The sequence below is a fragment of the Cicer arietinum genome, chromosome 6 (assembly GCF_000331145.2).
Source record: "Cicer arietinum cultivar CDC Frontier isolate Library 1 chromosome 6, Cicar.CDCFrontier_v2.0, whole genome shotgun sequence".
NCBI lineage: Eukaryota > Viridiplantae > Streptophyta > Magnoliopsida > Fabales > Fabaceae > Cicer > Cicer arietinum.
Genome location: NC_021165.2, coordinates 13,460,019 through 13,477,753, shown reverse-complemented (window position 1 = coordinate 13,477,753; position 17,735 = coordinate 13,460,019). Strand labels below are relative to the sequence as shown.

At 34.6% G+C, this 17,735-nt stretch overlaps 2 protein-coding genes across 3 annotated transcripts in view; one reads left to right on the top strand and one right to left on the bottom strand.

Moving 5' to 3' along the window:
- LOC101496348 (copper-transporting ATPase PAA1, chloroplastic) overlaps positions 1-8,734 on the top strand; it is a 20,453-nt gene extending 11,719 nt beyond the window's left edge. The window contains exons 9-17 of the mRNA XM_004504735.4: positions 339-485; positions 889-939; positions 1,013-1,185; positions 1,404-1,536; positions 1,881-1,978; positions 3,758-3,995; positions 4,581-4,784; positions 6,061-6,141; positions 7,985-8,734. Of these exons, the coding sequence (XP_004504792.1) occupies positions 339-485; positions 889-939; positions 1,013-1,185; positions 1,404-1,536; positions 1,881-1,978; positions 3,758-3,995; positions 4,581-4,784; positions 6,061-6,141; positions 7,985-8,191 (1,332 nt within the window). The 3' untranslated portion in view covers positions 8,192-8,734. The remainder of the gene's footprint in view (positions 1-338; positions 486-888; positions 940-1,012; positions 1,186-1,403; positions 1,537-1,880; positions 1,979-3,757; positions 3,996-4,580; positions 4,785-6,060; positions 6,142-7,984) is intronic.
- A 117-nt stretch (positions 8,735-8,851) lies between these two features.
- Positions 8,852-15,511, bottom strand: LOC101496674 (potassium transporter 7-like). 2 transcript variants are annotated; one of them, XM_004504737.3, is made up of 10 exons: positions 14,964-15,510; positions 14,523-14,751; positions 14,179-14,427; positions 13,923-13,973; positions 13,263-13,523; positions 12,098-12,150; positions 11,884-11,998; positions 11,513-11,767; positions 10,181-10,703; positions 8,852-9,823 (listed from the first exon to the last, which is right to left on the bottom strand). In XM_004504737.3, the coding sequence occupies exons 1-10, from the start codon at positions 15,237-15,239 to the stop codon at positions 9,289-9,291; spliced, it is 2,547 nt and encodes an 848-aa protein (XP_004504794.1). In that variant the 5' UTR covers positions 15,240-15,510; the 3' UTR covers positions 8,852-9,288. The 2 variants fall into 2 exon arrangements, with proteins under 2 accessions (XP_004504794.1, XP_004504793.1); XM_004504736.4 differs by having other exon boundaries at positions 11,884-12,150; positions 14,964-15,511.
- Between the last annotated feature and the right edge of the window lie 2,224 nt (positions 15,512-17,735).

Sequence of the window (17,735 nt, the reverse complement as noted above, 5' to 3'; positions counted from 1 at the left end):
TTTCCCTTACATTTTTTTAATAAATATGAACTAAATATAGACCACTCTAGGTATGCTGTTTTGGACGAATAAAAATTAAACTCAACGGAACCAATATAAAAACTACAGTAATAGTTGAGATCAATATGTAGAAACATTTTCAGTTCTAATATCATATTTTCTCTGTTTTTTTTTTTTTCATTCTAGAATTTTATCAATCTGTGTATATGATCTGTTTCTGGTTTTATAAGTATTTTCAACTAAAGGAATGTTAGCATCATGTTCTTCTTCAATTATCGTGATATCGTCTTGCTTACATATGTTCTTCTAATTCGAGAAACAGCATTTTGTGTAACCAGGTAGCAGGATACTTCACGTATGGAGTAATGGCAACCTCTGTTACCACATTTACATTTTGGAGTGTGTTTGGCTCACACATTTTACCTGCTGCCGTATATCAAGGAAGTACAGTTTCCCTGGCTTTGCAGCTTGCATGCAGTGTTCTGGTATGTTTTTCAAATATTTTTATGGACATATATCCCTTCGCATATTATTCCGTCATCTATATAATGTTAGTCTATTGTAAAGATCTGTTTGTGTGGTTTTTCATTATGGCTTAGTCCTTTAGAGTGAATATTTTTTAACACGACATAATAGCTTTTAGGCACTTAAGTTTTGTTAACATAAGCCGAAATTGTATTTCTTAGTCCAACTGACTGATTCTTTTAATATAAATCAGTGGCTTTCGAAGGCAAAATCAATTTGATACACAATTACACATTCCAGCTGCTTGTTCTCGCTCTTATTTTCCTTAATAAGAAAGAGGAAATAAGCCTATTTTGAGTTTCCAATTGCTTAAATGAAATTTCTAATATCTTTTATGATAGTAATACTTGCCTATTGATGCAGGTTATTGCTTGTCCATGTGCACTTGGGTTAGCCACACCTACTGCTGTGCTGGTAAAATCTTCAGAGACCACATATGCCACCACCTTACTTATTGTTGTGTTTGATTTGTGTGTCTGTGTAACAGGTTGGAACTTCTTTGGGGGCTAAAAGAGGATTACTTTTGCGTGGTGGAAACATTCTAGAGAAGTTTGCCATGGTAAATGCTGTGGTGTTTGACAAAACAGGGACCCTCACGATTGGTAAACCTGTTGTGACAAAGATTGTCACTCCTACATGCATAGAAAATGCAAATTCAAGGTAGTGTAGGTCAAGAAATTTTTGTCCATTTATCACAATCAATTCATTCGGAAAGATTGTTATATGTAAAATGTTGAATTTCTGTAGTTATTTGTCTACACAAGATGATATGTATTTCCCATGTACATGGTAGGATATAGTGTCTGTAGTCTTAATATATATGATTTATTTTGCCAAAGTTATGCAAAAGATGATATAACAGTGCCTTTTCAATGCAGCCAAACTAAAAACAATGCTTTGTCTGATATTGAAGTTCTGAGCTTAGCAGCTGCTGTAGAATCAAATTCAGTACATCCAGTTGGGAAAGCAATTGTGGATGCCGCTCGGGCAGTTAATAGTCATGACGCTAAGGTTCTCATGTCATTTCTTGACAATGTTTGATTTTGTTATCTGCATTTGGGGTTATCTCATGAACATTACATGATATGTGTGCAATTGAGATGCTATCTTTTTCTTCAAGCTATGTCAATGGGTTTTTAACTCTTTGTAACCTTTTTCAGTCATTGTATGTTATTCTATCTATAGGAGACCAACTCATTAATAACACTATATAATTTTCTTGGTAGTCTGACTAACTAATGAGATTCATAGAATAAAACTTACTAGTAGTAATGTGTGCCTTTCATATTTAGGTGTGTCACCTTTTTGTCCGAAAATTGATGACTGCCAGCTTATTCTTTAAGCAAAATTTGCAGGTAGCAAATGAAACATTCCTGGAAGAACCTGGATCCGGTGTTGTTGCAACTGTAAATAACAAAAAGGTTTCAGTTGGGACATTGGAATGGATAACCAGGTACTTGAATTTGATTCTTTTATCATAGTCCAAAGATATATAAGATAAGATGTACTTCAATTTGTTGATTATAGTCATAATTAGGATTATTCTCTCTATTATCATTGATATAGTTTCCTTAAATTTGAGAGTTCTCTCTTCATATATACTTGTACAACCCCGCTGTGAAATGCAAGGCAATTATTCTAAACCATTCAACTTCGTATCCAGAGGTTTGGTTCGATTTAGTTTCTTCTCTCGTATCCAGAGGTTTGGTTCGATTTAGTTTCTTCTCTCGTATCACTCATCCTTGTCAGGGTTTTAGCAACTGTGACTGCCAACCCACTGTCCAGCAGACTGGTCACAACGCCATTGCACCTCCATCAGAATTGCTGCCAGAGTCGCCAAAGGACTGTCGCTGGAACCTCTTCCAGAGACATGTGCCCCTCCACCCGTCTTAGATAGTGTTGATCTATTAGTCACTAAAACACAATCGTAAAACAATAGTTCATGCACCGACATGCGCCGCTAGACGCCGAGTCACTTTGGTGCATCTAACTTATGTGCCGCCTTCCTGATCTCCATCTACACCGTCATTTATTCTGTCGTGTTCATCAGCCTATCCTCTTCTTGTTGTGGCCTATTTGGTGTTTGGGTCTTGAATTTCAGCTTCCCTACTTGATTTTTTTTATGCGTTTTGTCTAGGTATTTGGTGTTTTTGGTTTGTTGCTGCACAAAACTGACCACTGTACCTTTTTGGTGTGTGTTTTTCGGTTCTGTTCCTTGATGACTACACATCTCCAACAATCTATTTGTTTTGCCACCTGTGCATAGCCAGACCTTCTTTGTTTGTTTGAAACCCTTTCCAGCCTATGGGTCTCGTTTGAAGATTTTTTCGCTGCTGTTTGAGTAATTTTCGACGGGGTTGGAACCCTGTTTTTATTCCTTTTTTTTTATGGCAGTTCAACAGGTTTCCTCTTCGGCTACACTGGCTCATTAACTCTAATGTTTGCTTACCTCAGTATGTGGGATCTTGGATTTTGGATTATGGAGCTTATTATCATATAGTTGGTAATCCTTCTCTTATCTCTAACTTGTCAACTCCTAAAACACGTCACCACATTACCCTGAGCTGTATTAGTTGATTGGTTCTACCACTTATCACTCACCCATGTTTCCTCACTCTCCACTCACCCTAAACAACATTCTACGTGTCCCATCTATCCCTTAGAATTTTGATAGTGTAAGTCAATTTGCACGTGATAATTCATCTATTTTGAATTCCACTCCTTTAACTTTTATGTTAAATCTCAGGCAACATTTCAGACAACCTTTGAAGTGTTGATGGAGCAATTGGGTATTATGAGTGCTACAGCTTTCTGAATCTGATTCTACCAATTATACCTCTCAATGAATCGTTATCTAGCACAATCTCTTCTTATTTCTATACTTCCACTACCATACTCCGTACAAGTTGTCCATTTATCTGTTGTGTCCCGTGATATAAATTAAATCCGAATGTATCTGGTCCCACTTCCTACACTTTGTGGCACTGCAGGATAAGGACGCCCAAACTCTAGCTTGTAGTGGAGTGTGCAGTAGCTTGTAACAGAATCTGTTGCTATGAGATGCAACATCTGTGACCAACTTTTTTAATTAACTCAATATTGTAATCTACTCGAAGATCAGCACAATAGAAAATCATATTACTGACTTTACTCTGAAAGCTCTTGTAATAATCTTGTACAATTTTTATTTTTATAAATTTCAAGCCTTCATTGTGTAATTTCATTTGTGCAGGCATGGAGTTAACAACAGTATACATCAAGAAGTGGAGTATAAAAACCAATCATTTGTCTATGTTGGAGTTGATGATACTTTGGCTGGCGTGATTTATTTTGAAGATGAGATAAGGAAAGATGCAAGACATGTTGTTGACACGCTATCTAAGCAAGATATTGGTGTCTACATGCTGTCTGGAGACAAAAGGAATGCAGCTGAGTATGTTGCATCTCTTGTTGGGATTCCCAAAGAGAAGGTAAAACGTTTTCAACATACTACATAACTACATAATATTTCTATGAAGAAAGAGTACTTGTAAGGCTGAGACTTTTGTGCCATGGGAAAACAACAGTCAGTGTTTGGTTGTTGTCATGTTGAATATGTCACTCCATTAAAGAGGCTGAAAAATAAGGCTTACTTGATCTACATAACCAAATCTCCCATATGTAGATGGTCATATTCATCTGCGTTGAGGCATCAATTGCTTGATCGGTAAAAAAATTACATGTTCGCTTTTTATTATGGATACCAAGGTGGAGTTACAAGCTGTGCCAATGTTAATAACCCTCCCATGCCTAAACATATGAAGTTCTATATTTCATTCATTATAATCGTGCTGATATTTGTAGTACTAGCCATTTGAATTGAATTTACCATACAAAACTTTGTGTTTGTGAGACTGATGTTAAGGTAATTTATTCCACCTTTTGGCATATTACCCCTCGTCTGGTTATTTGGGATTTAGCTTACATTTTTGAATTTTTTTTTAAAGCTGATGATGACTTAGGGCACGGAAAATGTTTTTGGTAATTGGATGTCATGCCTATATTTTGAATTGTAGGTGCTATCTGAAATGAAACCAGAGGAGAAAAACAAGTTCATAAAGGAACTTCAGCAAGATAAGAAAGTTGTAGCTATGGTTGGTGATGGAATTAATGATGCAGCTGCCCTGGCTTCTTCACATATAGGTATTGCATTGGGTGGAGGTGTTGGAGCTGCCAGTGAGGTGTCTTCTATTGTATTGATGCACAACCATCTCTCACAGGTAACATATTTCCCTTTTGATTGGCTTAAACTTTCTTATATTTCCCAAAATTTTCTTCAATTTATTGTATCATTTTATTGTTTGACTTAATGCTGCAACCATAACATTTATGTTTGAAAGAAATTTACTGTTTGTGGAAACGGAATGTGCAAAATCATTTTCCTCTGTTGAAGTTGTGGGATTTTAGAGAAAATGAGAGAAAATAATAAGAGCTGGAATATTATTGATAATAGTTTTATGCTAACTTGATTATAAAAGACTGAATATTAATCTCTATTTATACAGAAACATAAACTCAATCCTAAATCAGGAACAAATTATAATAATACTGAGAGATATTCTAAGATATCTCTATGATTATAAATTGATCATAGGAAATAACTTGAGATACTCTAATATAATATAATAGATATTATAAAATATTATAAGTCGTTAAGAAAGAGATGAGAATGTTACGTTGAGTGTGTGGTTATACAAAAAGAGATAGAATAAGAAATACAATTAGTAAAGGGAAAATTGGGATATCTCCTATTATAGAGAGATGGTAGAATCTTGTCTTAGATGGTTTGCATGTATGAAGCAGATATGTAGAAGCACCAATAAAGACTAAGGAAAATAGATCAGGTGAAGAATAGTCCAATGGTCAGAAGTAGACCAAGGAAATTTATTCATCACAAGAGTTTATGGCGTTTAACTCAACCTCACAAAACTGATTTGCAAGGTGAGTACTGCTAAGTCTTATAAGTAAAGCACTATCTTGGCCATATCTCGAGTCGATATGAGACTCTCAACATATTGGTGTTCATGCTCTGGAGTGGACATCTAAAGGATCTCAACAATTTCTAGGAAACTTCAAGAGTGGATTCAAAGTAGTTGATTTACTTATATGAAACAATGGATGTTTTGGCCTGTCTCTCAACACTGTTAATTGGGATACTATATATTATGTTATGTGGACCTGTAATACTTTGTGTTGACTTTTGTTAGGAATACAGGGACGAGAAATAAGAAACTGATTGAAACAATCAAAGGAATGAACAATTTTATTGAATAACGAGAATAGGAGAAAAAACTTTCCTCAAGGCTATCCCTTTCTAATTTTCTAAATTTATCCCACTATATTTATGGCCCCTAACTGATATCCCCTCTAATAAACTAGCTTCTGTAATTGTTCCTAACGGGTCTCCCTTCTGAGTACTCTAAGTGTTCTCTTCCTTTCTATCGAAACAATCATGATAATGGAATGCATGTTGTTAACCTTTTTATTTCTATGCAGCTGCTTGATGCTTTGGAGCTTAGCAGGCTAACCATGAATACAGTAAAGCAAAATCTTTGGTGGGCTTTCGTATACAACATTGTAAGTTCTTCTGCTGACCAGATATAAAAAATTGATTGGCATGATTTCATTGAAATTGTGTGCTTATTTTGTTGAAATATTTCTTCCCAATAACATTTTGATAGATTTTTTCCCCCTGAAAAGTTACTTCTTGAAGCATGAAAAATATTCTCAGCATTTTCTATTATGAATTTATGATGACCACCATACAAAATTACAAATGCTAACAAAAGGGCAATGTTACGTTCACCATCCTGTTTTGTCATTCCAACCACCTTCAAAAATATTTCTTCTCCTTTTCCTTTCCCTTCCTTTTACCTTCCCTGTGCGACCCAATCCCTTAATTCCTTCCCCCACCCTCCCCAGTGACCTCCTACCTCCACCGCTTTGTTCTTTTTTGGGTTCCCCTCCCTCACCCTTTTTTTTTTTTTTTTTTTTTTTCTGTTTTGGGATCCCAACTTTTATAATGACTGAAACAACAACAGCTGTTTGAAACTGCAAGCAACAGCGTTGAATGACACCTTTTCTACTCCCATTGTTTTTTCGTTTCCGGGAACTAAACTTTTGAGTGCATTTTTTTTTCTTTCCTGAAACTATAAACAGATAATGGCAGAAGGGGGTCACAGGGATAGGGTAGGGGGAAGTAAAGGTGGATGGAGGAAAGGAGAAGGGAGAGGAAGAGGGTGTGATTGAGGGTATTTTGAAGAAATGTAAAACTGGTATGGTCATATGGTGGATGTAACATCACTCCTAACAAAATTGCTATTTATCATGCAACTAAGGATTAACTCTACTGGTCATCACAACTAATCTTTTTTCCTGCTTGGTACTGACCATGGCATATTTCTCTCTGTGCATGCACCAAAATAATTGTATATATATGTCCTTGCGTTCCATTATAAGTATCATACTAGGTTATTTTGTAAAAATTAAGAAGCTATAAATGAAAGAAGGAGAACAACAATTTTACCAAAGTAACCTTATTAACTATTGGTCTATTAGCCATTATCATAAATGCAAAGTGGAGGATAAGGACGACTTTCGAATGATGCACGCAACACATAGTATTAGTTACTGCATGATACAATTGAAAAAAGTCGCGTTTATAAATGTGACGCTCATAAAAGACAGAAGAAGTATCATTATTCAAGTTGTCATTGAGCGTGAAAGAATTTTATTATCATTTTTGTATTTGATAAATAACAAGGTTGTTGATCCGTAAAGTCTAACTCAACTGGCATATGCTTGAGTTCAAACCCTAAATTTAGTTATAGTTATATGCGAATTTCTTTACCATTTTATCTATAGACTCAAAAAAAAAATAACAAGGTTGTGTTGTATGTGACGATAAAAAAGCCCAAGTGGCTGCCAAGTATAAAAACACAATGTTACAATGTGGGAAATGCAAGTTCCACACAATGTTACTATGTGGGAAATGCAAGTTCCACTTTATTATTTATGTATGTTCGTCACAATTTTGAAATTGAACTTTTTTTACTTTTTTTGTCAAATCTGTCATTAAAAATTTTCTTTTGCTTTATGGATCTTGAACCTTCTTTTAGAATGGATATTGGAAGTAAATACTACCGTAACATATCGGTATGATTAAGCATAACTGAGCAACCAAAAAATATGTGATTTCCCTTTGTTTACTTCTGTCACTCTGTCAGTGTCAGCATCCTCTTCCCAACATGGTGATGATTTTGTATGAAACTCTGATTTAGGCCACTGTGGGATAGTACACTTATTTGATACTAGATTCAACTGTATTTAGAACTACTTGGTTTTTCCTTTGTTGTTCTAAAGTCTCAATTCTTAGTTCTGTTTTTGAAATTTCTGAAAGAATACTTCTACCTTCATACAGGTAGGGATTCCAATTGCAGCTGGAGTGTTATTTCCTGTAAATGGCACCATGCTGACACCATCAATTGCAGGGGCTCTCATGGGGTTAAGTTCCATTGGTGTAATGACTAACTCATTACTTTTGAGAATCAAGTTTTCCTTAAAGCAAAAACAAATACAGAACTATGTTGAGTCTGATCTGGCTCGCCGAAACCTGAAAATGAAGTAGCCAAATTAGGCATTGAATGAAGGCACTCAGCAGAAACGATGTTCCCTGTCCTGCATTCAGCTCAGGTCCATGCGGCAATCATCTAAAGGGTGAAAGTAAATTGGGACTGATGAGGTATCGGAGTGTATAGAAATGAAAGAGTGACGCTATCAATAACATGGAGGATATTAATTGAGAAATAAATTAGATTAATTATGTTGCCGTCCAAGATGCTTCTCTTTAACTCTTGTGGGTTTCTCTTTGAAGCTGCCTTAATCACAGGCTTTCGTCCACAGAAGCTTTCCACGGATTACAGATTAATGCTTTGGCTCTGTTTTGAAGTCTGGTGCAACGTTTTGTTTGGTTTTTTTATTACCTAGACTTGTAATTTCTTTATTTTCTACTAAAGAAAATAACTATTTGACCATCTTGAATTATAGAATTTAAAATGATCTGTATTAGGATGAAATTTCTTTAAATCTCCGTCTACAAGGAAGGACGCCTATACAGTGTTAGCCTATTCTAAACCTTTAATACTTCCAGGCTCACCAAGAGTTTTGATTCCTCCTGTCCTTCAGCTTAATTTCCAACGCGTAACTAGTGTCAGGGAATGTTTTTGTACAATTATAATGCATTAAAAGCCAAGGAAATGACGTAATGTAATATTTCACAAAGAAAATATGATCCCAATTAAGTTTCAATCAATAAAATGACTCTTCAAAGAAATCAGGGAAACAATAATGCAAACAAAAAAAATAAAATATTCTAGACAGGTGGATATCCCATGTACAAAACTCGGTGTTTACAAAATGTGTACATAACCATTTGCAGATTATTTTTTCTTTTGCTATAAAATTATTTTACATAAATTTTTCTCCGATTTCTACATATATCTGCCATTTTCTGTTCTCAGCCTATCCCAATCCATATATCCACAGTGTAGTCCCAGACCCAAAAGGAAAGTTGAAACAATTTCCAATGGTGGAAAGATGTTCAATATGGGGATCCAAATAATGATGATCAAGTAAAGCGTTCGAAAATAAGACCTTTCCAAGATGTGAATATTCAGATTTACCTGCCATTTGTTATATTGGGTTGCAAAATTGATGGTCAAATTGTCAAACCATGTAAGTCATGCCAACTTGCATTAGATGTGAATGTGGTACACTTAAATTTGTGATCCCCCTTCTGCAGTTCTTTCTCAGAAAGGCATAAAAATAGTTTATAACTAGCTTCTTAGTAAACCAGGAGTCTTTCCTTGCCCTTATATCTCCATGACCAAGAAGATAAACCACTCCAGATTCTTTAGCTTTGCGTATAAAAGATAACTCTCTTTCCAGAAGCTGCTCTGCATCGAGTACAGGGGGTTTGGGCGAGGCCGGGCATACATCTTCTGATGTGCTAGCTTCAAAACATGGAATGATGGTTTCATTGAAATCAGCCAAAAGAGGAACACCGAGTGAGTAAACACTCCCATTGGGAGCTATGAGAACTCTAGACCCAGAGTACTCATCCTCTAAATCAGTATCTTCATCCCCGTCACTTTCAAGTGATCTTTCCTGTGCCTCACGACGTATAAACTTCTCTAAGCTCTCCATTAAAAGCTGCTCAAAAGTCTGGTGATTTTCTTTGCGAACATCTTTGTAACCATACCTGTTGAGATAAAAAAAATCCAGATCAGACATGTAAGATAACGGAACATTTTAATCACAAGGACGGTATTGGGAAGATCACAAAACATGATGTCTAATAAAAAAATATCGCCTCTTTATGAACACGAGCAAACTACCCAAAAGAGTGGCTAATATCATTGTAAATTTTCCTAATATTATTTCATCAACCTATTCCCATTAGAGATATTCACTTGGAGCTATAACACTATTAGCACATTTCTAAAAAGTAATATGTAACTATATTGGAGGACTTAATTTTACAATCCATGCAGCTTTTCCGAGGTTAAACAATTGAGCCAGGATGTAAGTTCACGTCTACATTGATAGCACTTTTTACCTGGCAATACAACGAAATAAATGATAGCTTCTCTGGCAGATTCGCCGAAATAGAAATCTTTCACTTTGAGGCACCATAGCAACTGGAACATACTTGATACTCACAAATATAACCATAGAGTGTATTGCTGGAAGTGTGGTTAGAAAATGCCCAAAAATTCCTGGAATTCCTTTGACCAACTCATTATAAAGTAGACCAATTCCAGGAGCTCGTATTGTCCCAAGATTGCAGCCCAATTCTCGCATTAAATCTGTTGACAGCTTTTGCTTGACTTCAGTTTCATACTTAAGCTTGCTTCCATAGTTCCATACAAACATTATAAAAAACATTATTGCAGCAAAGACCAATATAATCCAACTTCCATCTGTTATGCTCCACAAAACTGATGAAAAGAAAACCAACTCTAATCCCAAGAAGACTACCAGGAAACTCAACACTATGATGATGTGCATCTGCCATATAAGAAGCATAACAAGTGTAACTAAAATGGTGGTCATCATCATCACCCCCAGCTCAGCAATGCCTGAAAGACAACAAAGGAACAAGCTGAAAACAAATACATTTTTTATACTAAATTTATATAATATATAAATTAATGTATTACAACAATATTGAAGGAAGTTCAGTGCCTTAGAACCAAAGAAGGATCAACTCCCTTCCCCTATCCAATTATTATTGATCTATTCATTTTACAAACTCAAACCTCAAGGTTAAAAGCTTTTCCTTGAACAGCAATGTTTAGCCAATGAGGATTGGTTAAACCAGCAGGACCAAGTAGCATCTGCGAAAAAACCTTGGATTTTGAGTGTGTACCACTTGCTGAAGCATGTGGCATGTCCTAACCTTGGAATTGGACAACCTTCCTTTCTCCCAAACCATTATGAAATATTGAGGAGGGGGAAATGTTTGAGTTATATCCATTTGGAATAGTTAGATGAATCATGAAACGATGTATACCTATATTTACACCAATGTCTTCTGAGCATAGAGCCGGTGTTTGAAAAACTGCTAAATGAAAGGTTTCCATACACACGGCAGGTTTCACAAAGCTAATTGGGTCCTCTTAAACAAGGCTCCACCTCCACTATTACTATTCTTACTCTATACTATTGTTAAGGATATCCAAAGAGAAATATTAAGGGAGAAGTTCAGTGCCTTTCCAATTATTAGCAGTACCATAAGCTTCTCAAGTAATCTATTCTACATAGTCGATCACTCGATCCCACTGAAATTGTGGCATTACTTACAATTCGACGAGTATTATGCATATGCGGCTGATAAATTTGAGAAACCCATGGAGCTAAAATAAAGATATTGAAATAAAATAATTACCATATGCATTTCCAATCTCATCAATGCTGGATATAGAGCAGACAAACACCAGAGAAACAGCCAACAGGAACCAGTTTATGACAGGGATATAGATCTGACCCATAAATTTCCGAGAGGTGTGAATTATTTTAAGACGGGGGAAACAACCAAGAGCAGTTGACTGTTTTATGCAAGAAAATGTAGCTGTTGTCATAGTCCGGCTTGCTATTAGTGCAGCAATGTTAGCGATGAGGAAAGTCGGCCAGAATGCACCACCTACAGACAAAGAATAGTATTACACTGAACTTTATGTGAAATTGTGAACTGCAAAGATGTGCCATTGTAAAGAATGCAAAACACTAATGTGGAAACAAATATATACTGACACCTACTTGGAACAGAAGAAAAAAAGGCTTCCCCAGCATCAGCATGGTGTTCCATAAGGTATGCAGCTTGACCCAAATAGCCCAATAGTAAGCATGGCAAAACAAGAAATACAAATGTAAGCTGCAAACAAACCACCATTTTCATTAATATATAAGCAGATATGACAAAAGAAATGCAACCAGAAGCCATGATAGATAGAACATAGACATGATTCATTACCTGAACTGATCGAACAGAGAAGTAGCAAAGATCTGCAAACATGGCTTCAGAGCCTGTAACATGATCCAAGAACATGTTAATTTACACTGGAAGGTATTTGTAAATGCCAGCAACAGTTAAATGCCAATGTCCTATTTACCACATCACAACATCAAGATAATGGGGAGGATAATGTGATAGAATAGAACAAGCTTTTTTTGTTTGGCGTAAAAAAATTCAGACTATGATTGAATATTTAATGAGGTAGAATGGGATGGATTAGAGTGGAGTAGAACGAAGTAAATTTCCAGACAATAGTGTAGATACTTTTTTATGATAAATGGAGTAAAGTTTTCATTCTGATGTTTAAAAAGTGGATGGGTTGACAACAAGATTAATGAATAACATTTTTGCTCAATTACATAACCCAGGGAGAGCAGAGAAAGATAGAGGTAGCGGATAAAATAGAATGCAATACGTTCCATAAGATTAAAGTTCATCTTATTTCAAACAATCCATGACACAGCCTTAAGGGGAGTTGGCCTGACTGCAAGGTCTGAATGCCATAAGCCATCAAAAGCTTATAGTGGTACTTACAAATGACCTATCAACGAAAGACCACTGGCTAGAATCATAACTACCATTTTGTCGACAGTATTTAATCCTACCAATCCAGCCAGCTCTAACCGGAATAATACATGTTTCTCAAATAAAATAACAGTAAAATTTGCTCATGAATTTCACAAAAACGTACTTCATTTGCAATCAAAGAAAAACCTAAGCAACCCCCAAATAATACTCCTATTTTTTTATACAATGCATAACCACTATTCCTTGAACATGGGGCATTTTATTCAGAATCATATACGGCAATACAATAGAAACACTACAGCGGCTACACATCGCATCACTATTTTTGGGTAGCAGATGGCCTTCCCATACTCACAACTGCTACAACAGAAAAATGCAGTCCCTATACAGTAAACCAGCTCCCACCCTTAACATAAATATTAACTATACTAACATTTGCCCAAAAAAAAGGTAAACCCGCCTAAAAAACCACATTTTCCATTGGTTTAAAAATAAAGAAAAACAAAGACATCAATAGAATCAAAATATACGAGACAACGAGAGAACATATATCATCACGTCTACCATATCAATGATCCTGCAAGAATATGTTTACCAGTTGCACACAGAAGACAGCCCCCAAGAGAATACCATGCTTTAGTTGAATTCCTTGCAAAGAAATAATAGATGTGAATAGGATTAAAAGCTCTCAAGACACTGCTGTCATATTTGATAAGATTGTATACACCATTGCCCGCAAGAGAACAAAACCATATAAACAATGCAGGTCCTACAGCAAGCCCAACTTTACTTGTTCCATACTTCTGTACACTGAACAAAACGACAAGGCAAGCAACAGAAATCACCACCACTTCATCTGCATAATCAAGGAAAAGGTATAAAAAAATCAATCCAACTACATAAGTGATACTAAAATTTAATATTTAGCCAATTTTCCCAGTTTCCACAAGAGTTGCCTAAACTATAGGAACGACATCCCATGCACACTTAGGTTGAATTAATATACACATCAAAAGCATCCTCCCAACACATGACTGAATTTGCTCAATGATAGGACCAAAACATAGTTCAGACAATTTAACATACCAAAAGAATACCTCGAAGACTATTACTATTAATGGAAAAGCAACAATTATTCATTCCAAAAAAGAAAGAAGATAGAAGCTATGCTCTCAATATGTGTCTGTGGGTAATATCAAATGCAGGTGTTAATAACTATGACACACGAGAGTTTGTTAATAGGTTAACACAATACCTTGCTCAATTGCATCTACCCCAACTTTCAAGCCATTAACAGATGATAGTACTGCAAGAAAAAAATATAAAGTAAGAATCAAAATGACGTAAACAAGAGCTTATTGAAAACAACAGCTAGCCATGAACACAAGCAGCAAGATGTCAATACAATTTACAAGCATGGTATTAGTATCAATCCAAATTTCAAACAGGCCTGACAAAAGCAATTCCGAATAAGTTGCAAAATACATGGTACAACAGCAGTAAGTAGTAACCTGACATAGCTGGTGTAACAACCCCATTAGCTATCACCATAGAAGTACCAGCAAGTACTAATAATAATAGAATCTTCTTCAGAGTCAGTGAATTCTCTAGCCTTTCCTTGATTTTTAAAGACCTTTCAAGCTCAGGGGACGGCACCTTTAGCCTAAATCCTGATATATGGACATCTGACGGCAACTGATTGGGAAGAAGATTCACCTTAGCGTTACGACAAATCAAGGAATATAATGCAAATGTACCACCTGCAGTGGTTTCAAAACAACTATAAACCCGAGGCCAGAACATACGCTAAATAACGAGTGAATGTTTTATCTTTAACACACTAGATTTATCATACCTTCACCATCATCATTGGCCCAGAGAACCACAAGAACATACTTGACCAAAGGAATCAAGATTAAAGTGTACAAGACAAGTGATAATGCCCCAAGAATATCTTCATTGTCATTAATAGGAGCCTTCCTAAACATAACACTGAAGGTATATAATGGACTTGTTCCAACATCACCAAAAACAACACCAAGAGTTTGAAAAGCCAGCACAATCCTCTTTCCCATACTAATATCCTGCAACAAAACACAATGAAAAAACAGATACAAAAACGTAAATTTGTAAACACTGCCAACAGAATTCACATCACAGCTACATACATAATACAATCTTTTGTGATCGGTAAGAGAATATAGAAATAGTACAGCAACAATTTAAATCAATAATTACTGAAAATCAATGTCAACCCATTATCCCTAATCAATGTAAAAAAAAACTACAAAATCACCTCGTAGTCATTTCTATGAGCACCGGGAACCTCAAGAGCCTCAACGTCGAAGGAATCGATTCGTGGACCAGTACGAATGAGTCTCTGGTCAGCATTATCTTCGTCTTCTGAATCGAACATAGATTGGTGTCGCATATCAGAAGCATCGTATTCTTCGATCTCAGAGGGATCCTCGTCTTCCTGAAAAACCCACCTTGATTCGGTGGAATCAACGGATAATGCACTCCCTGGATCTTCGTCTTCATCCATTAAACGCCGGTGTCTAGGGTTTTCCATCGTTGGAAATTGAATAGAAGAAGAAGAAGAAGAAGAAGAAGAAGAAGAAAATGATTGGTGTGGTTGATGCAGAATTAGAATAAGAATTATAATTAGAATTAGAATAAAATGAAGAGGTAAGTAGGGTTAGTAGTAAGTGAGTATTTGAATGGAATAGTGACTGAATTTAACAACTGCAATAGCGATACCCTCTTGATGTTTCTGCTCTTCCCATCTATCTATCTTACACCATTTTCAGTTTCTTTATATTTTCTTTTTTTCTTTCACTCTTTTTTCTATATCAGTCTATGTCATTGTATCTTAGACTCGCTAATGTGTGCAAGTTTTTACTATTTCATATGTATAAAAATAATACATAGTAGAGAAAAATAATATAAATTTAATGTGGTTAAAATTTAATAGTATCAATTTTGAATAAAATCATTGTACCCTAATTAATAGTTTAAAACAGAAAAATATTTATAAGTGAGACAAAATTAAAGTAACCATAATATTATGTCTTTGAGTTTGTAGTATTGACAATTAAGTTGTTGATTTTTAATAGATTGAAGTTGATTGATCAATTTGAATAAGATGAATACTACTACAACAAGACAAAAACCACAACACAACACTAAGATGGTGAACAAAAATGTGTTGCATTCACCAACGAGATCACAAAAAGACACAGAAAAAATTAAAATAGTCATGAATATTAGGAAATCACTTGTTTAAATTTTGAAAAAAAAAACTTGATGTAGGGTGATTTGAAGCTAACAATGGCTCCACAATTCCTCTTTAGGGGATGTGAAAGGGTGAAGAGATGAATTTAACGAAAAATGAGATAAAGAGGTTGTGTTATTTTTATATCATACACATATAAAGTTAATGCTTTTTTTCCTCATGGTTTTTCTTAGATAACCATATTTGAGGTGTTTCAGACACTATATGTAGGTGTTTCTTCCAACAGATATTCGAACTTGGATTTACCACGTTGTAGGAATTTAGTCAATCTCTCTATACCCAAAAGTAAGTATTTTTTTAGTATAAATTGAATATCATATGTGCATAATTGTGTGAAGTAATCTATGAACTGAGTATGATCATAATTGGCAGCAAATGTATCAGAAATCCTAAACATCTCACCAAAGTGTTTTTGTGATTTTTTTCTTTTGATTTTTTTGGTTCAACTCTGAAAAGAAAGAGAATATATTATAATTTTGTTTTGTTGGGTTTCACAACGGGAGCAATTAAATTTTAAGGGAAAAAAAATATTAAATAATATTTTATCTGGTTCAAATCCCCCACTTTTTTAAGGGGAGTTAAAATTAGTTTAAGAGAAATTTTGTTCATTTCCTTTTTCCCCCTTAAATAATTAAATCAAACAAATAAAAATTAAAAACTATCTTTTCCTCCCCTTCATTCCTCTCCAACCTAACACATTTATAAGTTAAATATATATTATTTTGAATGCACAATTGTTCACGTGGCCCCTTAACTTAATTTCAGCTAACACTTGAGTCTTTTATTTTTATTTTCTAATTTGGTCATTTATTTAATTTTATTGCAAAAATTAAAAATATAAAGAATTAAAATATGAGTTTATTTGAAAATTTTAGTAATAAATTTGCATTATATTGAAGATGATAATTAATTTTATGAGTTTTGTTTTAAAATTTTGATGATTTTTTTTAAAAGAAAGATAACATTGTTAATATTTTAAAACAAAAAAATATCAATTTGTTTACTTAAAATTAAATAAATGACCAAATTGAGAAGGAAAAAAAAAGAATTGAAGTGTTATCTGAAATTAAGTTAAGGGATTGCATGAATAATTTTACCTATTATGAAATATCAAATAATCAATTGAAATAAATTAAATAAAGTTATATTTTATTGTAAAGGCAATTGAATACAAATATTATCTGACTTTTTATGAACAAAAGTGGGAGGAAAACTTTTATGTTTTACAAGGATATTCAATGTTCATGTGGGTTTGTTTTTAGCATTATCGTTGTCCAATATGTTTTTTTTTTTGCTTCAAATAGTCTAATGGCTAAATTCACACATCTTAAAGATATAGAAGTAAAAAAACCTAAATTCGAACTTATATTAACCTTCTTACCGTTATCAACTGAATTGTACCTACATCACTATTTTACTTCTTAGTCATAATTGTTTTTAACCGCTTCTAATGTTTTGTCTTATTTTGGTTGGTGATTGAATTTTAACTCAAAACCCACAATCTACAACCTCCCACTCACATATTCATCCATATCACATGCTCTTTTGTGATTATTTATCTCCTTTTAACTTATATCTCACAAAAATAAACCATTGTTTTCTTCTTTTTTTCATTCATATATTATTTCTCTATCACCACATCCCTTGTATTTCATTGTGAATGGTGGAAAGTAATAAGCAATTCAAATTTCAAACACTCATTTTTTTCATCAAACACGAGCGCACTTCTCCTTTCAGTTTTTTTTGGGTTTGTTTTCTCCTTCAGTTCTTTCA